The sequence below is a fragment of the Melospiza melodia genome, chromosome 6, assembly GCF_035770615.1.
Source record: "Melospiza melodia melodia isolate bMelMel2 chromosome 6, bMelMel2.pri, whole genome shotgun sequence".
Lineage (NCBI taxonomy): Eukaryota > Metazoa > Chordata > Aves > Passeriformes > Passerellidae > Melospiza > Melospiza melodia.
This window is the reverse complement of record NC_086199.1, coordinates 23219361-23243455: the sequence shown is the minus strand read 5'-3', so window position 1 is coordinate 23243455 and position 24095 is coordinate 23219361. Positions and strand designations below refer to the sequence as shown.

The 24095-nt window shown below is 54.0% G+C and overlaps 1 protein-coding gene across 1 annotated transcript; it reads left to right on the top strand.

The window, feature by feature from the left end:
- The first annotated feature begins 21206 nt into the window (after positions 1-21206).
- FOS (Fos proto-oncogene, AP-1 transcription factor subunit) lies at positions 21207-23857 on the top strand. Its single transcript, XM_063160270.1, has 4 exons — positions 21207-21486; positions 21877-22125; positions 22231-22338; positions 22459-23857. Exons 1-4 carry the CDS (start codon positions 21346-21348, stop codon positions 23071-23073), a joined length of 1113 nt encoding a protein of 370 aa, XP_063016340.1. The 5' UTR covers positions 21207-21345; the 3' UTR covers positions 23074-23857.
- The last annotated feature ends 238 nt before the right edge of the window (positions 23858-24095 follow it).

Here is a 24095-nt window from a genome sequence, read left to right as displayed (position 1 = left end):
ATGAAATAAAATGGTACAGAGCTGCTGTGAGTATCTTCACAATCCCCAGCTTTTTTTAAAAGCACTTAAACATGCAATGGGGCAATTTCCCTTGAGTGTGCAAAGAAACTTAGAGCAGAGGGAAAGCATTTGGAGATCCTTTCAGCTGCAGGTTAGGAAATAACAGTCTTGCAGGGACATGCCTTAATATTTCCACATAGTGGAGGCTAACAAAATTAAATGCTTCCTGTAATTCAAAAACCCTTAACAGAGGTGAAGGAGAGATTGATAACTTGTTACACAATTTTCCAGATGAAGCCATGACCTATTTTAGCTTAATCTGCTGTGTTAAGTGCTGTGGGAGCTCAGCATCAGCTGAAGGCAGGTATTCCTTCTCTCTACCACCAACCCATCGACAAATGATGTATCCCCAAAATAAATATTAATATCAGCTGCCAATTGTGACACACTGACAAAATTCAAACCATTTTATTCATGTGATAAAAGATATCTTCTATATTTCCAAATATCCCTAATGCAGTTTTATCACTGTCTTGAAAGTGATGAAAAGAGCAATGAATTATTCGGCTTTCAGATCTGTTTCAGCAAAAGAGCAATGGAAACCTTTGGATTTCTAAATAGTCTGAGACAGCAAAGGCCATTGAAGAAAATATGCCTTTTCTCACCAAATTTCTAATTTTTTCCCAACTGACAAAGTTCACAGAGTGTTAGCAGAAGTCAATTCCTGCCACACCAAAATGTATCTTTTATCTATGGTAAATGGCAGAAAGCAACACTAATTTGCTTTCTCCATGAAACAATGTGTATGAATGTGTATGAATTACGTAATTAGACCTTTTTTTTACTGCTTTTGCGTCAGCTGCTGTGGCATTTTTGCATTTTCTTCTTTTGGACAATAAAATGTTGAAACAATGTTCCTCTTAAAAACTATTCTAGACTTACTTTTATGTTTGAATCCTTTAGCATTCTGCCTTGCACCTGGCAATCCACTACAAGCTACTGAGAAAATGCTATAAAAATTACAAATGCTTTACGATGCTAATCAGTGTTTTTACTAACCATGCAAAATTATCCATCCACCACTTCTAGAAAGTGCAAGGCCATTCCTTTTAAGGGTCTATATTTGAACTCATTGCTGGGATATAACTCTCACAGTCATCATTGTGATCACAATCCAGATAGAGATGCTATTCAACCAACTAAAAATAAATCAGTGGCTAAACAGCCATAGAACAGCATTGCACTGCTTTGTCTCTCCTGTAATCTGTCCAGAGATGACATGTACTGTGTGCTGGCCATATAGCTAAAATATATAGCATTTGGGTAAGAGGCATGGAACAAAACAACTTTAGATAGCCAGAATCATTCAGAGTTGAATCCTTTGAGGAGATGAACTACTGTTACAGTATATTTATATGGTGCATATAAATATACATATAAATATGTATATTTATATACATATGAAGCAGATACATATAAATATGTATATTTATATGTATCTGCTACATATGAAGCAGATACATATAAATATGTATATTTATATGCACCATATAAATATACATGTATATTTATATGGTACATATAAATATACATATTTATATGTATCTGCTTCCATTTCACCAAGTGACTAAAGTTACTCCTACAAAGTACTTCAAAATCCTTCATGGATGTGAATTGCTTGAAATCAACTGTATGAGGCTCAACCTAAGTTATGAGTTCATTTAGGGAAACAAAATGTCCTTCATCAAAGACAGCCCAGATTCAATCACAAACAAACCACTTTGAGGAAGCGAGCATTCATGATTCTTCTCTCATCTCTCCCCAGAGCATTTCCTGCTGCCAGACAGGTTTTCAACTTTTAAGCAATAGCCTGACAGCCCTCCCATCTTTTTGAGGAAACCTCCCACTTCACTTCCCAGCAACTTTCACCTACTGCCCTCCTGGAGTTCAAGGGAGGCCCATATCCCCTTCCATTCCCAATGGATGGCTCCAGGCAAAGCCCTGCTTCTCCCACAGCCCCAGCAGCTTGAACCATGTCCAGCAGAGGCCTGCTGGCCTTTCCTACTCACCAGCAACACTGTTGGGATTAACTTTTCCAGCAAACACCAATACAGAGTTCACCTAGAAACGCCCAACCTCTGCAAGAAGCAGCTGGCTTGTTACCTCCTCTCAAGTGCCAGCCCTGTCCTCCTCTGACCTTTGTGATAAACATGCCTCTGCTCAGGGAGGGTAACAAATTACTGTTTGCACAGGCTTTCAAGAATCTCTACAAAAGAGGTTTTGTTACCTAAGCCACAACTGTAAAAAAATAGAAGCTTGAGGTATTGTCTTGTCTCAATAGGCAAATTCTCCAGTGTTAAGTCATACCATTATTTTTCTTTCAGTTGTGAATCACAGTGCAGGCTCAAAACAAGGCACAAGAGATTACGTTTTGTGTTTGGGGCGTGACTTTATAGTTACTTTTTCTTAAAAGACCATAGCTGAGATCCATCTGATTAAATGCATATCTCTGCATCTCATGGGCGGTGGGGGCTGCATTCCCTTTCCAAGCAATGGGGAGAAATAAGTTATTCTAGAGAGGTCTCCTCATCCTGAACCAGACATCTAAATCTGGTTAGATAAATCACACTCCAGGTTTCTTCAAACTGAATTTATGCTGAAATCAAGGTCTAATCAGCAGTTACCTTGTGTAGTGATGCTCTGCATGAGTCTGACTGTGCTGTCAGGCACACAGCTGTCCTTGCCCAGTGTACAGCATCTTAAATAACAGCTGCTTGGCCAGGTCCACCTCCATGCAGTTCAGCTCCAGCCCTCACTCACCTCCTCCTTACCAACTGATGGGGATCCCCAGGCCACTCAGACCAGCTCCTCCACTGTCCTCTGTCTGATAAAGGCTGCAGGTGGATATGGCATAGGGCAATGGAGAAGTCCACAGCAGAAGGACAGGATATATTTGCTCCAGCATCAAACAACTCTGAGTTAGACCTAGGCTCTCAGAAGAAGACTTACTATCCTTTTTAAAACATACACTCATTTTTATAAATCTGGATCTTTCTGCCAGCCATATAAATTTCAATGCTTTTTAATATTGCTGAACTCTTTAATCAGATGCTTTCCTGAGGTGCTGGCCAATGTCTGTAAAAGTATTTCCTTAGAATCAGTTTCAGATTTTGATGACTGCGATCCTGTCACAGAACCTATCCTCCAGCTGTACCTGATGGGAACATGGTTGATTTCACTCTCAAGAAAGGTGTCTGCCTAAGCTGCGAGGAGACAGCAACTGAGGGAAATAGATGAGGAAAAGTACCAGATTAGCTACCAGGAAAGGCTTGAGTATCAGTGTGTCTAAGGGCAACTCTTCCAAGTGATTCCCAGCTAAGACAAGCTGTGACTTCAGTGGTATTTTTAAAAGAAAAATTCTGAACTGAATTCTTAATGTAACCATCCAGAGAGACTTTCACATGTCAAAAGTAATGTGAAAAATATTCAGGAATTAAAAAAGTAAATACTCTTGTGTAGGCTTTGCACATGATAGCAAGAAGCTTTTATTGTGTAGGAAGCCTGAAGTCTTTTTATTATTCTATGACAGTGATGATTAAATGTTGAAACATTTTGTTACTGGAGGATGTATTTCTTCAAGGCCTAATTTTAATTATTTTTTAACTTTTCAGATATTTAACATTTTTATCTGTCTGTTCCTAGATCTTTCCTTCTTATACATAGAGAGTAAGTGCAAGAACACTGGGGAGAAAATACCAAGACAATAGAGAGTTGGAATTTCTAATTTGAAATACAAGACTAATCTCAGCTGTAGCTATGGAGCCATGATTTCTGAATTATATTATCCTCATATCACCTGATAAGAATAGAAAAAGGACATCTATGCACAGTAATGATATCTATTTCAAAGATATCTTCATGCTAGATTTAATGGAGAGTATCAAGCTATGTTCCCCACTGAAGAGAATGCTTAGTGAATTCTTCCAGACTCACATTTTTTTTTCAGCTCAGAATAACCTTGCTGATTATTTGAAGATTAGCATGAAGAACATTCCTTCCTGCAGCTCATCAGAATGGCCAGCACCTAGCAAAAGCCATGATGAATATGAGTTCTTGTATATCGACAGCAGTGCAGCTGAATGCTGCTCAAGTCACCAGTTCTTGGGAGGAGGCTTGGCAGCAAAGGCAGCAGTTAGATGGGATGTTTATTGGATGTCTTCCACCAGCTGCACTGCGTGGTGGCTTGACTGTTGGATTATAAATATTTCCCCTTGTGAAAAAGGGAAGTTGGCTGGATGAACACTGATTCAGCAGGACATATTCATAGCCTCGACAGAGATTGGTGTGTAAGAAAGCAGGAATGGGAAGCATCGAATTAGGCCTGGGAAGTCCCCTCTCTCCAGAGGCACATGAGCAGAGCACTATCTCTGGAAGCTAGTCAGCATGGCACATGGGCAATAGGAATATTAATAACTCCTCTAGAGCAAGATTTCTGGGGGCAGGATGGCTCACCCAAACCACAGCCTCCGTGGCCACTTGGTGCAGATGGGCAACTTCTGCATTGAGGAGTTCCTTCTGCAAAGGCAGAGTGAGCTGCTGGGCTGGGAGGGGGGCCAGCAGGCACCCCAAAACCCAGGGAAGAGGTACTTTGGAGATAGTGCTTTGCTCACTGTTGAACAAGGCACTGAGTCACCCCTAAGCACTGTACCCAAGGCCGCTGGGCCATGGGAGCCTTGCCAGCGTGGCTGTCTCAGCGAGCACCAAAGCCCTGGCTGGCCATTGCAATGTCTGATACAGACAGTATCAGGTGACAGGCCCTTTGGAGAGCTGCACAAGGAGGGCATTCTGGCTGGAGGGAATGGAAAAACACACAGTGAAGATGGATAGGATGTGTAATCACAGGTTCTCACCCATGCTGCATCATGGCTATGAAGACTGATGAGGATCAATTGGTAAGAGCAAAGTGGAAATTTCCTTTGCCCTGCAGAAGCCTTCCCCGGAGGTGTCAGAGTGCTGGGATAGCTCTGGAGTTTGTCTCAGTGCTGGCTTTGTGCTCTGACTCACCAGGGCAATTCTGGAGCAGGGGGTTTTCCAGGAGGCAGGGGCTGAAATCCCCAGGGATGTTGGTCTAGACAGAGTGCTCTTCCCTTTGACCTCATTGAAGGCCTCAGCTTCCTCTTTATGCAAGTAACACCAGCTGCCAGGACAGGTTATTTTGAGCTACAGAACAGTTATGAAAGAGGAATATGCTGAGAGTTTGAGGAAAAAGATGCTCCTGTTATAAGTATCCTTTTCAGACCACAGTTGTGCCAGGATACTCATCGCTGCTGCTCACAGGAAACAATTTTTATTCCTGACATCTAAAGAGACTTTAACAGCCTGAGAATGGCTCTTTGCCTGACACTGGGCGAGAGCTGTAGAATGATCTCCATTTCCCCCAGGATAATCAGAGGGAAATCCCAGTCATTAAGTCTTCTGTCAAGTGTTGACGTAAGAGGGATTGCAAATGAATCCTGCTTCCCATTCATCTCATCCCAGCAGAGATCCCGCTAGTAAAACCCGTCCTCCAACAGCCTCGGGGAAATCCCAGACCATATCACAATGCTCTCCTGCCTTTTCCTGCAGCAAATACACCCTGATATTTCATGTGCATGTGTTACATCTTCCAATCCTCAAGAGCTGCTTTGTAAGAGAAGGCACAGGCAAGGTGTGAGTGCAGTGGAAGCACAAAAGATTTACAATATTCTGGGCCATGGAGATGTGTGACCCTCTCTCCCTTTCCCAGCAGCTGGTCCCTGGCTGCCTCACCTGCCTTAGGTGTCTCGTAACTCTTCAGCAACAGCCAGCCTGACCTGAGCAGGGCTGACTTGTGGCTTGTGGGGAAAGGACAGGTTTTGTGGCCCCTTCTGGCCTGTCCCATCCTTTCCACTTCTGTATACTCTGCTCTCTCAGAGGCTTTCTGCTACAAATCCACAATTTAAGTGGAGTCAAAGAACCTGGCAACCTGGGCAGCCAGAAGATGAATGAATGCCCCATGCCCCTGGCAGGAAGCACCAGGAGTTCTGCCTGCGCGTGGGATGGGCAGTAGGATTAGCATCACAGGGGTGTGAGGCTGCACTGAGTTGTGCATTGAGGAGTTTGTGGCTGGGAGAGTCACCCAGACCTTGGTACCAACCCAGGGAAGCTGGATTTTGCTGTACAGCCCTTTGATTGCCAAACACACTTTCTGAACTGCCTCACTGAATACACAACACCAGTCTGTGCCACTCCAGCCACTCCATACCCCATTGCATTGTCATGGGCCAAAGGAGAAAAAGATAACAGAAGACATGAGGGACACACCAGGTGTTCTGCACTTTATGGTTGACATTTGGATTGCAGCAAGGCAATTCCTCAGAAACCAGAGATAACAGTCATCAGTGGACACTCAGCAAACAATTTCCCCAAGGATACACAAGCAACTTCCAGCTGGCCTTGCCAGGCTGAGGGCAGGACTGAGTGAGCAGGGACATCACCATGTGACACGGTTATTCCTTCTCTTATCCAGCCACTTCATTCCTGTTGAGCTTTCACCTCCAGGAACTCATGGAGAAGATGAACAGACTTCATTTGTTCTGAGTGGTTTGGGGTTTGGGATTTTTTGAGCCCAGCATGAGGAACTGCTCCTGTGGCTGCCCTACTCACCTCTTGCTATGCTGCTATATATATATATATATATATATATCAGTGATTCCTGTCTCCAGGATCTGTCTGGGATCCGAGCCATCTCTCCAAAAAGAGATTTATTCAGCACTGTCATATGACAGAGGTGGAGGGAGAAGGTGGCACGGGTCCAGGGGACACAGCATATATTACCTTCACAAGTAGGCACATGCCCCTCAGGGTAGGAGAACAGTTTTTGTCTTTTGTTGTTGCTGTTGTTTTTCCATAAATAATGAAAAACACAGCCATTTTTTCCAGGGCTCTTCTCATCTTTAGTGTATGACATTGCATTAACTTGCTCCCCTTCACAAGTCTTCAACATGTCAGTTAAATGAGGATGGAGAATATTAGCCCCAGAATTCAGGATGGGACACCAAAGCCCCCATACAGACACACAGACATCAGGTAAAGTTGTGCCCAAAGTCACAGACAAGAGCAATGTCACAAAATAACAGATTACCACATTCCTCTGTTCAGACTGGTAAACCAGGCAAAGAATATCAAAGCAAATACATCCAAAAGAGAAATTAGACACCTTCATCTATGTGTGCTTTGGACAATGACACTATTACTTTTACCTAGTAATCAGGAGCTTTGAGCAACTGAGATTTCTCATGTCAGCAGGGAAAGTCTCAGACCTAATCTATGTGTCTGTACAGGAGTGTGAGTGACTGTTTTCCAGCTTCTTTCTAGGCTTTTCCCCTGGCTTTATTTCCCTGTTCTTTTTTCTTTCTTAAAAGGGTCTGAGTCTCCACACAGTGTTTTCAGAGTCAGCTTTTCCCCTCCTTTCAGTACTACACAGCCTATGGCTCTACCAGGTTGCAAAGTCAGCAGACAAGGGGACCTGGCCGGCTCTGCAGGTCACCTCCCAGGGGACAGCAGCAGCTCCACGTTCCAGCCCACAGAAACAAGTTTGCTAGAAAGTTCTGGCAGAAGTATTCCTATTCCAGTACTCCCCTGCTCGGGAGTTTGGCCTCAGACACGGTGAATCCAGAGCCACCAGAGAAGCCCTGCTCCGCCCCCGGTGGTGTCCCCGCTGGAAAAGCGGGGGTCAGCGCAGCGCTGAAGGCCAGCTTGCGTGAGAGCGCTCAGCCTGCGTTCCCCAAAGGCAGCGATGAGGCATGGAGCCGTCCCCGTGAGCCTTCGGCAGCCGTGCTCCCCCCTGCCGCCTCCTCTTCCACACATCCATCCCCTGCGGCCATACACCAGCCTTGCTGACAGATCTTACTTGAAAGCTCTGGCAGGCTGTGCCACTAATGGCAGAGCCCTGAGCCGGCTCCCTCCGTCTCCCTGGAGTCCCTGCGCAGACGTAGGTGCACGTCACGGCCTGCTCTAATTTTATCCGTGTTTGATGGAAGAGACGAACTGAGCAGCAGGGAGGCAGCTATTTTGGTTTTCTCTGTGGCGGTGGGTTATATAAAGCATCTTGCCATGACCCGCGTCGCTTGGGAGCTGCTTTGCTTTCAAACCCGAGGCTCGGAGGCTCGCTGCCGGCAGCCGAGACCTGCGTGCGGCTGCGTGGGCCAGGTGTGCCGAGCGTGTGCCGTGTGTGCCGTGTGTGAGTGCGTGCGGAGACGGAGAGAGTGACAACGAGATTCAGGGGCGACCATCTATAGGGAGAGCCTGGCTCTCCTCCTTGCCGTGCGGTGTGGCACACACCCAGGGCTTTCACCGTTCCAGCGCCAGCACATCACACGTGCTCCCCCGGCAGCGCAGCGGGCACAAGCGGCTGCGGGCTGCCCGCAGTGGGCACGCTCTGGCCGCAGAGCACCGCCGCTCTCATCTCTCCCGGGCAAGAGGAGCGGCTCCATTAGGTGGCAGCAGCTGCAGCAGCCACAGCAGGAGGAAGCTGCTCTCCCGGTGGAACCTGTGCGGGTGTGCAGGAGGCCCACGGGGCCGCAGAGGTGCCTGGCACAGCCAGGCAAGCACTGGCACTGGGTGCTGGGCAGCTTGTTACCATGGGATGCAGGAGATGTGGGCGGCTCTTGCCCTAGCTACCTGTGGTTCCTGGTACTCGGGGATACCTCTGTCTGACTCTGGCCGAGGCGCTGTGCCGCCCGGGGGCCGCTCCCGGGGCTGCCCTCCCGCACGTAAGGCACTGCGCGGTGAGCAGCCGCTGGATGCGGCTCCGTGCTAGCTGAGCACAGCGCCCAGCCCCGGCGCGATGGCCATTCCCCAGCCGCAGCGAGCGGAGGCTTTAGGCAGGGCTGCTCGCCCCTGTGGGCTGTGGCTCCTCCACGCCTGGCCCTCGCGGGTGGTGCATTCGTCAGAGATGCTCCGGTGCCTGGTCCCAGGCTAGTGAGGCAGGGCAGCAAGCTTTGGGCTTGCCGGCTTGGGAATTTTTGGCAAGAGGCGGCATGACCAGGACTCCTTTCTGCGTCTGACATTGGAAGAGTCCGCCAACATATGGGCAAGGTGCTAGAGCCCACTGCCTGGAGGGAGTTTTGAGGAATGTCTCTTGCTTTTGTTTCTTGTACAAGCAAGCAAATTTAATAGCACAAGCTAAAGTAATTAGGACGTGTCACGATGTTGATTGGCACCTCCCTGCTTCTCCGGTCTCTTACCCTGTGCTCAGCTCTCCTGCTGACTCATGTCAAAGCCGCCTTCTCCCTAATGACCAGGGGTCAGGCTAGGACCCAGCCTGCTCCGTGGCTCTCCTCGCTCCCACGCAGTTCCCGCTGGGCCTCCCGCCGTGGCACCGGCAGGACGCACCCACTTCCTAAAGAGTCACCTCCTGGGAACACCGCCGAGCCTCTGCGGTAGCCACGGCATCCGACTCCCTCCCCCTCCGGGCATGTGCCTGCCTGAATGCCCATACCTTCTGTCTGGCTGCTCCCGAGGCACTGCTGGGCCAGGGATAACCCGCAGGACAAGGGGGCTGTGGTCCATGTGCAACCACCACCCACCCGCCCAATCTGCAACAGGCTGGGGTGGGAGAACTACGTCCTTGGGGTGTTCCCAACAGGACCCATATCTGTCTTCCTCATGCATCCCCCACTGGCGCCAGGAGCCCCAGCCCCCTCAGCACACCACCGCATCCCCTGTGCTGGCATGATCTCCGGGGAAAGCGGCGGGCGCAAAAGGCATGCCGGAGGAGGGCCGGGTGTGCGTGCAGGAGCGTGCATTTGTGCACGTCAGGGAGAAGGAAGCGGGGTTGTGAGCGCTGGAGGCGTTGTGAGCGCCAGGCACAGGCTGACAGGCAAGGGCTGCCGCTCCCGTAGGAAGATAAACTGTTTCACAACAGTCACGATCGCAGTGAGTAGTTCACTCCAGAGTGCTCCTTCTTGCTAGGGAGGGAGAGGATAATCAGAGCCGAGAGGAGGAGTGTAGGATGCGGGGGAGCATCCCAAAGATTATGTGAGTGTGTGTGGAGGGAGAGTATTTGTGTGGAGAGAGCAGCAGCCCTGTAAGCCCCTACACACAGGGTGCGGACACAGGAGAGGAGTAATGCTGTTGCACAGTAATGCAGTAATGCAGCCCCCTCAATACTGATGTGGAATGCTGCCCGGGGGCAGAGGTCACTAAACCTGCCAGAACTGGCACCAGAGCAAACAAGAAATGCACGAAGAAACTAAAATACTTCAGGGAGTGAAAATATTGCAGACTTGGAATATACTGAAATGGGAGAGCAGCCAACTAGACTCCTATGAGTTCTGCAGAGAAGTGCAAATATATTCAAATATTGTGTGAAAGGACAAGTCCTCCTGCAGGAGCTCAGATCCATCTCTCCTTTCCTAGTGCAGCAATTCAGTAAAGATGTGTCTCAGGCTTGGACTCAGAGACTCTGCTGATAACTGGAGCCCTGTTAGCTTGAAGTTGCCTCTGTGGCCATGCTTACCCTTTTTTGGTGCTGAGGCTGTTTGAAGTGGTGTAAGCAATACCAATTCCACAGAGCTCACTCAGATCCTCCCTGTTGTGCCAGCACAACACTATACACAACTGCCTGGCAAACCAGACTGAGGAGCTGTTCTGGCAGAGAAGCCATCATCTTTTGTCTTTCTGGGGTTAGTTGTCTTCCAGCACAGCTCACTGCGAGGCTCCTGAGCAGCACCGGGCACCCTGGCTTGGCTCAGAAGGTGCTGGCTGTGCCTCCCAGATTTGAATCAGCTGATATGGAGGGAGTGGGGTGGCTGCCAGCACCACACCCTGTGTCGTGCCAGCACAGGCGAGTGCCCATCCACCCAAGTTGCAGCTCTGCAGCAAAAAAATGCACACCGAGCTGTCGTGGGCTGGCTGTTCCCACTCTTCCTGGCATGGGACCATGGGAGCCTTCTCCATGCACTGGCTGACTCTTGACTCTGCTCTCAATCACTTCACCATGGTAAAATGGCAGAGGACAGATTGACAAAAAACAGCAAAGAGTTTTCTCTTGGGCTAGCAAAAGAGGGCAACTTACCACACCACAGCTGAGAAATGGACCTGGCAAGGAATGGGAATGAGGTCCCCCAGTGGTGAAGGTACCCTGACAGTTCAGCCCATGGCAAGCCCGAGCAGCAAGCAGCCTGAGCTGACCTTCAACCTGCTGAAATAAAGTGTTCTGTTTCCATCCAGGTCAGCTCTCTGAACTGGCTTGCCACAGGTCTACATGCTCCTATGTCTGCTGCAAAGAAATGAAACATGTGACTTGAGCAGGAGGGGACTAGGAGCACCGCAGGGTTACATTGCCCACCCCCCTCCCCTACCTTCCATCTCTGGTTTGCTTGCTCTTGTCCCACAGCATCACTCAGCTGGGCCTGCGTGACACAGGACAGGAGAGATTTGGGATGGAGCAGCAGGAACAGGGTTGGGCAGACGCACTTCTGGATGTTGAACTCTGTCCTCTGCACTGCCAGTCCTTCCCTGTCCTCTGCCCCACTGCTCCCTCCCTTTCTGCAGGTGAGGCCCTATAGCAGACAGGGTGGCAACCCAGTAGCAGCCCTGGCTGGCAGGACAGGGCACACTGAAAATAGCCCAGTTGGCCAGTTGATTGAGATGAGGCATGTGCAAATGAGGAGAACACTGGGCTAATTGGTGTCTGTGACTCCCTGCAGCCCAGGAGCTGCGAGTGCCTGTGCTAGCCAGCACTGCTGCGTGTGCCCTGGGATGGGATGGGGCCAGAGGGCTGACAGCCTGTTTTGGGACAAGGGGAGCAGCAGGAATAATTGGTGTAATTAGTGGCATCTCTCCTTTCTCGTGTTAACGTGAAACACGGAGGAGAAGCCCTCATGCCATAGGCACCAGCTGCCTGGATGCATCAGACGCATCCCCCCTGTGTGTCAGTGGCAGGCAGCGCCCGCGGCAAAGGCTGTGGGACATGTCCTGGCGGGACATCCCTCCAGCCCTGGCGACCGGTGACTTTGGACATGCTCTGTACTGCGGCCCCGAACCCCAGGCGTGATCCCTGCCTTTGGCCACCTACCCACACTTTCCCACACGGCCAGCGGTCTCCGGGAGCAGGTGACCGGCTCCCCCCGGAATGCGGAACGCTGCCGTGACCGTGCGGAAAGCCTTTTCTCACGCCCGCTGATTACCTTCCCAAACACCGGCACTTCAGGCTTGCCCTTGAGAAGCAAACACTAATTTCAGCCGCGCCCTTTCCTGCCCCGGGGCTGCAGGGCGAGGGTATCCTCAGCGTACGCCGTGTTCCCCACCGAGGGGTGTGGGACAGGAACCAGCCCTCGTAAAATCGCCCGGATTGAACCTGCTGCCCTCAGCCTGCCAAACTAAACAGAGCTGATGTAAAGCCAAGAGCAATGACAAGAGCCTGGCTGCTGGCGAGGGTTGGGCAAGCAGCTGGTTTCCAGTTTGCTGGCCTCAGCAGATGGCGGCGGCGGGAACAGTCGCTGGGAGTTCCCACCCCGCAGGCACCCGGCTCAGCGGCCGAGGCCGGGGCGGCCCCGAGGTTCCCTCCTCTCCCGTCTGCCAGCAGCTCCTGCGCAACCCCCAGTGCAAAGACAGCTTTTGGGATTTCAAGGAGCCACCCAGCCGGCCCTGGCAGGGGAAACCGGGGATGCCGGTGGGTGGGTCCCTCCGCCAGCCGCCTCTCCATGGGGTGTTTCACCTAGCAGGGCTCTGGCCGCCACGCATTGTAAGGGAGGAAGCTGATGTCAGAGAGAAAGACGCCCAAAGGAGCACCCAAAGGCCGGCTGCCGGGGAGGAAACAATGCACCGGGAACAGGGCTCTCTGGAGCAGCCCCTGCTGCCCCGGAATGCAGGGAGAGCATTTGCTCTGTTTCGCCTCTGCCGGGCACCCCCGCTGCTGGTGACAAGAGTGTAGATGGCACTGGGCAGTCTGCTGAGCAACTTTGGCAGAGCAGGCTTTTCAGACGATGCTGCTGGCAAAGGATGCCGAGGGATCAGGCCACTCTTCAAGAGATGGACCAGAAAACACTGCAACGTCTGTGATTCACTTCTTAGTTTCTTTCCACTTGTTCCAATGCTAGATTTCTCAGGTTTGCTGGACATTCACTTTACATCCACACTGCACTCAGCAAGTTGGATGATGGGCACAGCAGACCTGTTCACATGTGCTGGGGGTGCTTAGCCAGTACCTGCAGCAGGGCAGGAGCTCATGTGCACATCCATCCATCCATCCATCCATCCATCCATCCATCCATCCATCCATCCATCCATCCATCCATCCATCCATCCATCCATCCATCCATCCATCCATCCTTCCATCCATCCATCCATCCTTCCATCCATCCGACTCTCCCAGCTCCGGGCTCTTCCTGCAGCTGGGCTGTTCGCATTGCCAGCCAGGCTCCTCAGTGCAGAGGGCTGCACCGCTGTTCCCAGTTAAAAAAAAACCCACCTTCTCAGCGGCATTATTTTTAATCCCGGGCCCATCTCCCTGCTCAGGTTACCAGCCCGCGCCCTCCCGGCGCACGGAGGAGGGGCGCCCAGCCGCCCGTGGGGCTGCCGGCTGGAGGGACCTGTGCTAACCCACAGCCCACACCGCTGCCTCCTGCCCGCGGGGAACCCCGGCCTGCGGGGCTGCCCGGGCCCGGCCGGGCCGAGGTGCCCCGGCGGCAGCCGCGTGGGCAGGAGCCGGCGGGGGGGCCGGGGCCGCCGCAGGCCCCGCCCGGCCGGGCCGCCGCCTCCCAAACAAACAACAGCCGCTCCCGCTGCCGTGGCGACCGCGCCCCGCCCGCCGCCCGGCCCCGCCCCTCCCGCGCGGCTGACGCGCGCTCCGGCGGGGGGGTGGGAGGGGGAGGCGATGACGTCGCCATTCCGTTTCCACGGGAACCACGCGCCGACGTCACGGGTTTGTGTGTTGTCAACGTCCCGCCGTCTCCCGGGCAACGTCAGGCGCCGGGCCCGGCCCCGGCAACAGCGCCGCGATTGGCCGGAGGGACGCGGGGCGGGGCCCGCGCGAGCCGAGACCGCCCCCTCGCCGGGCCGCGCCTGGGACCGGGCCGCGCCTGGGATGGGCCCGGGAGCGGGGGGCCCCCGGCCACAGAACGGACTGCCGGGGCTCAAACCGGGGTGGAAATCAGGCACCACGGCCTCTCGCTCAGCTCCCCTCTCTCCCTGCCATCCTATGGATGTGAAAGGGGAAGGAGGCAAACTTGTAGGTTGAGATAAGAACACTATAATAATTGAAAACAAAGTTACATGCTATAATCATGCCAAACAATGATAGTAAAAGGGAAAGGAGGTAAAACCAAACAAATGATACACAATATGAATGCTCACCACCCGCTGGCCAGTGCCAGACCCCAGGACATAACAGTGTTTTGTGTCTCTCTGGGGTTGCCAGGTTGGCACCACTGCTTTTTACAATATTTTACTGGTTTTTCTGGATTCCACACTTGTCTGGGGGTAAGGTGCAAACACATTTGGTGTGTCCACTGCCCTGTGTACTTGCTCATACAGTCCCACGCCCACTGCTGCCATTCTGAACCTGCCGGCTGTCCGGGTGGGGAGATCTGGGAGCCTGGCTGGGATGTTGACTTCAGCAAGCACCCCAAAACTCCAGTGTCTAGTCCAGGTGGGCCTGGCAGCCTGGAGGAGTCCTGCACAGCTGTGCATGGCAGGAGGGAGACACTGGGCCCTGTGGGGGTGCTGTGTGCTGGGTGGGGCCCACGGTGCCCCATTTCAGCCGCAAGAGCCCAAACTCACAGCTCCGTACTCCAGTTCCTCTCCAGCACCAGGCCATCTCCAGCTCCCTGGGAAATGCTGGGTTTGCTTGGAGAAGGCAGGAGGGAACCCCTGACTAGAGGAACCGGGGACAGGGACCCCTCCAGGCTACCTTACTGGGGAGCACAGGGCGCCTTTCTCTCCAGGCTGGTGCCTGCCCACATCTGCACTGGCACTCGGTGCCCAGGGAGGCCAGCACCGTCCAGTGGTATCTCACATGGGCGAGAGGTGCCAGTTTTGCAGCCCGCTGAGCTCTACTGAGATCCTAAAGCAAACAGTGACAAAGCAAGTTAACCTGACCCCACTGGCTTGGCAGTTGTGCCCCTGGCAGCCAGGCTCCTGGCAGGAAAGTACAGAGGACAGGTTCTCCATGTGCAATCACCAAGTCAAACAGTCCCAAACTGGACTGCTGTGCCTCTTCTGTGAAAGGTCCTTGAGTTTCCAGGCCTAGATTCTCTGGCATGCTTATTATTGTCTACATGTTTAATATGTGACCTTGACAGCGAAGAAAATGGACAATCTCTTCAGAGTCTGGTATGGGCCTGGATGATGGCAAGAGCTTTTCTCAGCTCGGGACGAGCTGTGAGCTGCTAGCAATGAGCACAAGAGACTCTCCTCCAGACCCTGTTCACTGTGCAGAGGTGGGGCAGAGCACACAGATGATCTGTCAATGCCGTACTCCCAGGTCTCTCTGCACAGGCATATGCTTAACTCTGGCTGTGCAGATACTTAGGAACGAGTTAACACAAAAGATGTTTCCTCTTCCAGCAGCTATCCCCTGCCAAACCAAATTGCTTGGCAGATCTGAATGCATGGGGAAGATCAAAGCCTCGGGGCTGGGCTGGCAGTGCTCTGCACTGTTTACATGTTTATGTATTCATGGCACTGTTAACCCCAGACGATTTAATAATACTGAATTTTGTATTTGTTACATTTCTTAAATACCATCTAAGGAACCTCAGCTTCCTGGGGTATTCCCAATGTTTGTTCCTAGGGCAGAGAAGGCCAACTCACCACGTAGCCATACCTTATTATTTATTCTCTTTCTCCATTCCTGGGGTCTCCATTCCTGCAGTGACAGCATCTTTGCACTGAGCTGACTGCTCCCTTTGGCTCTGCCTGTTCAGCCAGAGGCACGCCTCAGTTGGAGAAGGGTGCAAACACCTCGCTTCAAGTCTTGCCATTTCCTTTCAGCAGCAGCAACTGAATGTGACTTGCCGGTGGGCCAGGGCAGGCTGATTCTCTGTGAGTCCCTGTGACAGCCCCGTCACTACAAGAGTTAAGGACTCAAAGAGGGAGATCTTACTTGTGTTCATGACTGTCCTCCAGGGCAGCCAGCCCACCTGGCATGCTGGCGTCTGACACTCAATGGCACAGGAGAAAGGTGACCTGGGGACTATCTCCAGTGAAGCAGGGTTGTTTCTCCAGGCAGTGACAAAGGCTCAGTGTGTCTTTCTTCCTCCCAGACTATCCTTTGCGATCCTTTGTCTATCCTGAGTTGCCTTGAGCCTTTTTTTTCCCCAGAGCATTCCCCAGTCACAACAACTAGAAGGTTTCTTTCGGTCCTGTGCTAAACAATCTTCAACATCCTGCCCCTTCACTTCAGCTGCTTTGTTCTCCATCTGTAACAAAATCTCCTTAGCTAAGCACAGTGGCATTTTCCTCCTTCTTCTCAGCACTTCCTCCTTTGCTACCTTTGACCCATTTTTACTCAAGAGCCACTACACCAGTAGAGGAGCAGGACCCCTGCACCCCGGCCCCAGCACAAGCATCAGTATTGCTGCCCAGCCACACAGGAAAGAGATAGCTTGTGTAATGTGGCCATTCAGCTCCCACCTCCAGAAGGCTCTTGGACACAACAGGAAGCCCAAGCTTTCTCTTGATTGTGTGGGTTTTTATTGCAGGCATCTCGTGGGGTTCCATCAAGGAAATAAATCACAGTTGTGCTTGCCTTGTTTGGATCTTGTCTGATAATCAGAAAAGTCCTGCATCATCCTGTCTGTCACTGGGTTTGAACATGCTGCCTTTCACTGAGTGCATTTTCCTCTCCTCTCCTCTCCTCCCAGCTGATCAGTGCCCAGGAACCATACCTGTGAGCATGCACAATGCCCTGGGATGGTCCTGTGTTGCTGCAGCTGGGAAGAGGCCAGCTTGGCCATGGTGTTCTGGCTTTGTCGCACTGCCATAACACACACGGCACATTGGTGGCGGCAGCAGCAGGAGTTTTGGAGTTTTATCTGGAGAACTTTGTGCTCAAATTACTCAGGGTTATGAACCCTGGCTCGTGGGGTGACGACTGCCAGCCTGGCCTTGGGCAAGAGGGCGCAGAGGAAATGCTGCGATGGGTGAAGCTCTTTCACACCTGCTGGCTGTGAGCAGTGCATGGGTTCCTCAGCGTGGGCAGCAAGGTCCAGCTGTGCCTGGTGAGTTTGTATCCAGCACAGTGCAGGCAAAGAGCGGTGACAATGACTGGGATGGCACAACAGCATCATTCACAGTAATTGGCGGCCCATGGCACGCGGCTGTGCGACCACGAGATGCCGGGATGTCTCTGCTCGTGGTGTTTATTCTTTAGGATGTCCCCGTCACACACCCAGCTGCTGTGATTATTAATTACTATTTATACTTTGCTTTGGGTATGCGCTGTACCTTTAAGACCAGCAGAGGTGGGAACCCTGCCCTCCTGGAGGCTCCCAGGCTGGATGGGAGGGTGACAGGTGCAGTGAGTCTTGGGGGGAGTTCAGGACACTTGGATAACATACCATGAGCCCTTCCTCCACCCTTTGCTCCCCAGCCACATCAACAGAGGGGCCAGGCTCCCACCATTGGTTTTTCAATGCCCTTTTCTGCTTTTCCGTCCTGTTTTCTTTTAAGTCCTGCAGCCTCTGCCTGGCTTTAAAAGCCTCTCTGGGGCCAAGGGGAAGGATGGGATTCCTTGTGCTGGGAGTGAATGCATTGTGGGACACCAGGAGCAGTGGGTGTGCAGGTGTGTGTGGGGAGAATTTCACAAATGCCTCTGGATCTTGCCCATAAAATCTGTACTGCAACAGGTGCTCAGGTTATTGATCCTCTGTTAGTCTAGGCAGGATGCTTCGCCAAGCAGCGATGACTTCTCAGTGCAGGGAGCTATTAATGGTGTCACAGCAGTGCCCCATGCATGCCAGTTCTGCTGCTGAACTCTGGCTGTCTGGTCTCCTTCCCAATGACCCCAACAGTCTCTGTTTAGCTGGAAGCAGATGTCCATCACGTTGTGTGTCTAGAGAGGGAATATGGAACCATGCTGCAGTCAGTGCTGCTGAAAGAGAGTGGGTTGAGGCAGTCATGTGACTGCCAAAGGGCCATGTTGCTGGCATGAACTTTCCCCTGGTGCATGGCCAGATTTAGGCACAGCCATCTCTTGCCCCTGAAATGGGTTTTGGCTGTGCAGTTGCACTGGCCCCCACACTTCAGGTGCTTTTCTGCAGTGGTTTTGCAAGGCCAACCTGAGTTGCAAGCGTAGATGAAGCAGGGCTGTGAAAGTAGGGCCAAGTTCCAGTGTTGCACTCTGAGGTTTAGGATCTCACTGTTCTGTTGTAAGCCTCAGAGCTGCAAGCTTTCCCATCTCCCTGCTCATTAGGAGGAGAAGTGAAGGCCAGTAAAGTGGAGGGGTTCTGTTGGTATGCAGGACAAGATCCTCATTGGATGGATGCTGTCCTTCTGCCCTGCCGGCACCATTGTGATGCCCAAGAAGGGCAGTGGGAATGGCCTCTTCTGTCTGGCCAGGAATCTGGGAAGAGCCATCTCCCTGCTGGTCACAGTCAGCAGCCACTTCCACCTCACCAGCATGGGACCCGGAGGTGCAGTGGGCTTGTCTGAAGCAAGGGAATAGTCCCTCATGTCCCTGCAGATGAGACCCTGTCAAGCACCACCAGAGTCTGGCAAAACCCTGCTGGCCCTGGTTGTACAGGTTTAATAATATTGTAGTGTTCACCGAACTCATGGTCCACTCCACAGATCGCTGTAATTTATGAGGGTCTAATGCCTCTTCCCATTCCCACCTGGCAGGGGAGGTGAGGAACCTCCATCTGCCTGGCATGCTGGTGAGGGCAACCCTCTCGCCCAGGCAGGAGGGTTCATGCTCTGACTCTGTTTTGTCGCTGTGGTACCGCCTGCTTCCTTTTTTTGTTCTCACACATACTGTGGTAAAACGTGTGCACCCTGTGTTTGGAGCAAACAACAAACCCACGTCATGTGTTTTCGCTTTCTCTGTTTCGTTGCCTCCACGTGTTAGAGCTGTGCGGCATCCGTGCACTTTCCGTTTGGTACAAACAGATCATGCTTGGTCACCAGTGGAGATGGCAACAGGTGGTTTGCATGGGCACCACAAAAATATTGTGGGCTTTGGTGAGGTGGATTCCCCCCCTGATTTCCAGACACTTCTTTTGAGGAAAGTATTTTGGGTAGAGGAACTCTGGGGCAGTTTATAGAGAGAAAGGCTAAACTGAGTTTTTCTAAATGTGCCTGGCAAATGTCTGAGACTGGAAACTGTGTCAGAGGCTCTTGCCCATGCTGGGCACCGATGTGTCAACCTAGGCCCTGTGGCTGCAGAGGTTTGGCCCTTTGCTCACTGCTGGCAGAGATGGCAGGGTTGTGGCTTTGCTAATTTGCTGGCAATGCTTCCTCTGGGCGTTGCTGAGGGTCTCCTCACCTGCAGCCTGGGGCTGCCAAAGAGACCATGTTTGCCCCATTATTTCAGTAACTGGCGTGAGGGGAGTGCTGGCCGGGGCAAGGAGCCGGTGGCAGTACAGGAACCTAGGGTGGCAGATGCCTGCCCCGGGATGGACTGGCCCGCGGGCCAGCACTGAGCTGCTGAGAGCAGCACGGGCCCCCGCAGGTCCTTTCCCAGGGAGCGGCAGGGGCCGTGAGCTGCGGCAGTCCTTGGCTGTCCCCTCTGCTCTGACGGGCAGTTCAGAAATAGCAGCTGGCCCAGTTCTCCCGCCCCCGTGGCCCAGATCTCTAAGAACGGAGGTTGCTCGCGCAGCAACAGCAACAGCAGCAGCATCAAGCGCTGCATTTAGCCCATGAGCTCAAACAGAGGGAGCGGCTGCCAGCAGGATCCCAGCCTGGCTGGGTGACGCTCTGCCTGGAGACTGCGCTGCAGGCTCTGTTTGTTGCTGTAAACACGCTCCCTGCTGCAGCTTCCCTGTTACTATCTATAGCCGCGATCTCTTGGCTCCCGTGCAAGGCGAGTCTGCGGTCTGGCTCCCACCTTAGCCTGACCTGAGCCAGGGCTGCCGACATCCCCGTCGTGGGTGGGTGTCTCCGGGCTTCGCTGCAACAAGGATCAAAACAAAACCCAAACTGGAGGAAAGGACGAGCCTCGCCCCTTTCTCTCCTCGTCGGTGGTTTCCCGGTGGCTTTTTGCCCATGCTCTTGGCGGCTATCCCAGTCCCCCCCCCCCCGCCATCCCAAGCTCTCCCAACCTTCTCGGAGGGCTGCGGCCCCTCAGGCTTCCCTGGCAGGGCTTCCCATCGCCCTGTGCCATTACCCTCACTCTCGATAATTACAAATACACATAATAGGGAAGTCAATAGTGACACATGAGCATAACGCGCTCCTCGCTGCAGGGACGGGTGTTAAGCTGAGCTTTCCCTGCCTGAGGCCCGTCGAGTACCTGTGCCCAGCTACGGGCAGACCCCGCTCAGTGCTGACGATGGGGCTTGACTTGCAGCGCAAAGCGCACCCCCGGCCCGCCGCGCCCCTTTTTCGCCGCCTTCCTTGGAGCACCTTGCTCCAAGGCTGCAAGGCTGTGCGGGGCCCCGCTGAGGCAGGGGATCACTTGAGGGCGGGACGGCGCCCCCGGGGAGGGGGTCACCTGCTGCGGGACGGCATCCCCCATGGCAGTGCCCCCACGGCAGCGCCCCCACGGCAGCCCCCGCAGGGTCTCGCCAGGCGAGGGGGGGAGGGGGAGGGGCCGTCGCGTCCCGAACCGTCCCGTCCCGTCCCGTCCCGCGCGCCGCCCGCCCGCCGCACTTGGCTGCAGCCTGGAGCGCTTCCCGTCAGTCACGCCCCCTCGCACAGGATGTATCCCATATAAGGATATCTGCGTCAGTGGGTTCCCGAGCCCGGCCGTACCACTCCGCGCGGGGGGGGAAGCTCCATGGCCTCTCCCTCCTGTTCTGCCCTGGGGCCCCTCCGCCCCTGCTGTCACCCCCCGCCCCGTGCCTTGGGTCTCTCCCGGGGGGGGCGGGGGCAGACGGCGCGCGGGGCGGCCCCGGGGAGGCGCGGGGCGAGCGCGGGGCGGGCGGCCCCCCCCAAAGGCGCGGGTGGCGCGTTCCCTGTGACGTCGGCTGGAGGGGGTATAAAAGGGAGGCACGGCGCGGTACTCCAGCAGCTCAGGCAGCCCCGGCGGTGGAGCGGAGAGACGCGCGGCGCGGACCGGCACAGGGACGCACGCAGCCGACCCCTCCTCGCTTCATCCCCAAGGACGCTTCGCTACCGTCGCATCACCTCTCACTTTCGGCTTGAGCGCACCGAGCCGACATGATGTATCAGGGCTTCGCCGGAGAGTACGAGGCTTCGTCCTCCCGCTGCAGCAGCGCTTCCCCGGCCGGGGACAGCCTCACCTACTACCCCTCTCCGGCGGACTCCTTCTCGAGCATGGGCTCGCCTGTCAACCCGCAGGTGAGTTGCCGAGCGTGCCGGCTGCGCTCTTGGCCAGGGTAGGAGGGGACGGGACGGGAGCGGCTGGCGCGGGGCTGGCCGTGTCCGCGGAGGAGGTCAGGCTGGGGACTGGCATGGGGAGCGGCCCCGGTGCCGAGGTGGGGCGGTTGGGGGGTGCCGTAGCCCGGGCCGCGCTCTGCGGCGGGTGTGTAAAGCGGCTTCATTGATAAAACGCGAGTTCATTGAGGAGACTCCGGAGCAGCGTCTGCGTCAGCGCGGACGTCAGAGATATTTATAACAGGCCGCTCTCGTGTGGAGCCGGCGCTGGCAGCGCGGCGCCGCGGCCCCGGGGACGGCGGGGAGCGGCCCGGGCGCTCCGCTGACGGCAGCCCCCCTTCCTCTGACCTACAGGACTTCTGCACCGACCTGGCCGCCTCCAGCGCCAGCTTTGTGCCTACGGTGACGGCTATCTCCACCAGCCCCGACCTGCAGTGGCTGGTGCAGCCCACTCTCATCTCTTCAGTGGCCCCCTCCCAGAGCCGCGGGCACCCCTACAGCGTCTCGGCGGCCGCCCCCACCACCTCCTACTCCCGCCCCGCACTGCTGAAGGCGCCGGGCGGCCGCGGACAGAGCATCGGCCGCCGGGGCAAAGTCGAACAGGTGAGTGCGGATCGGAGTTGTTGCGGGGGACTGGGGATACGCGCCGCCGGCGGGCTGCTCTGGCCGGGGGGGCACCGGGACTGAGCTGTCTCTCTCTGCCCGCAGCTGTCCCCGGAGGAGGAGGAAAAGAGAAGGATCCGCCGGGAACGGAACAAGATGGCAGCGGCCAAGTGCCGCAACCGGCGGCGGGAGCTCACCGACACGCTGCAGGCGGTAAGTGCTGCCCGGGAGGTGGCGGGGGAAGAGGGAGTACCGGGGGCGGGGATGACAGGAGGAAGGGGACTCCAGCTGGGAGTGATGCCGGCCCTGGCTGACAGCCTGCTCTCTCTGCAGGAGACCGACCAGCTGGAGGAGGAGAAGTCCGCGCTACAGGCGGAGATTGCAAACCTGCTGAAGGAGAAGGAGAAGCTGGAGTTTATCCTGGCGGCTCACCGGCCCGCATGCAAGATGCCCGAGGAGTTGTGCTTCTCCGAGGAGCTGGCAGCTGCCAGCGCCGCTACCGCGCTGGACCTGGGCACCCCCAGCCCCCCCATGACCGAGGAGGCTGCCTTTGCTCTGCCGCTGATGCCTGAAGCGCCGCCGGCCGTGCCGCCCAAGGAGACCGGCAGCAGCGGGCTGGAGCTCAAGGCTGAGCCCTTCGACGAGCTGCTCTTCTCCACGGGGCCGCGGGAGGCCTCCCGCTCTGTGCCCGACATGGACCTGCCTGGAGCCTCCTTCTACCCGTCGGACTGGGAGTCGCTGACTGCCGGGACCAGCGGTGAGCTGGAGCCCCTCTGCACCCCTGTGGTGACCTGCACCCCGTGCCCCAGCACCTACACCTCCACCTTCGTCTTCACCTACCCCGAGGCAGAGGCCTTCCCCAGCTGCGCTGCCGCGCACCGGAAGGGCAGCAGCAGCAACGAGCCCTCGTCCGACTCCCTCAGCTCCCCCACCCTGCTGGCTTTGTGAAGGGCTCCAGCACTGACTGACCTGCTGGGCCCCCTCCCCTGCCCACGCACCCCCACGGACTTGCAGCTGTGCCCCATGGGGCTCCCCAGGCCTGGGGAGGGCCCTGCCACCGCCACCCCCTGTCTGGCCTGGCGCCCCGGGGCCTGGCAGAGCGTCATGCACCGAGGTCTCTTACCTCTTCCAGAGATGTAGCAAATCGCATGGAGTTTGTCTTGTCCCCAGTGGCCCATCCATGAGAGCTGGTAGTCTGTAGCATGTCCCACATGGCTGGGTAGGTGACTCCCTCCCCTCCTTAGTATCACTAGCATTAACTAATTAATCTCTTGGTTTTAAATGATTGGAATTTAACCTGGTGCTGGGTATCTCCAACTCGTATCTAGTGCAGCTGATTAACAATAACTACTGTGTTCCTGGCAATATCGTGTTCTGATGACTTAGCAATGACCCATCTTATGTGGGGGGAAAGAGACTCTATTTTATTTTCTAGTAGGTAGATAAATAGCTATATCCATGTACTGTAGTTCTACATTGATGTTCATTGTAACTTTACTGATCATGCATTGTTGAGGTGGTCTGAATGTTCTGACATAAGTTTTCCATGAAAACGTTTTTATTGTGTTTTTAATTTATTTATTAAGACGGATTCTCAGATATTTATATTTTTATTTTATTTTTTTCTACCTTGAGGTCTTTTTTGACATGTGGAAAGTGAATTTGGATGAAACTTAAGCATTGTTTGCTTATTATTGTTCAGAGACATTGTCAATAAAAGCATTTAAGTTGACTGCTGGAGCTGTCCTTGTGTTACCTTTTGCACTTGCTTCCTTGCGACCTCAAAGGGGTTCTCTAGCCTCTAATTTTGTCTGGGCTTTATAAACTGCAGACACCTGCAATCTGCCTGAGACTAAGGGTGCATAAGGGTGGTAATACCATTCAGGCCAGCCCTGTCCTTGTCCTGGTGCTAGTCAGGGCTGGCTGTGGTTACACCCATTCTGGCAGGCACCAAAGTCACTCCCCATGGC

Excerpts from the sequence above, each read along its gene's own strand:
- FOS (XM_063160270.1), top strand. The coding sequence starts at position 21,346 with ATGATGTATCAGGGCTTCGCCGGAGAGTACGAGGCTTCGTCCTCCCGC. Across the intron at positions 21,487-21,876 it reads GCTCGCCTGTCAACCCGCAG|GACTTCTGCACCGACCTGGC; the intron begins GTGAGTTGCCGA and ends TCTGACCTACAG. Across the intron at positions 22,126-22,230 it reads GCCGGGGCAAAGTCGAACAG|CTGTCCCCGGAGGAGGAGGA; the intron begins GTGAGTGCGGAT and ends CTCTGCCCGCAG.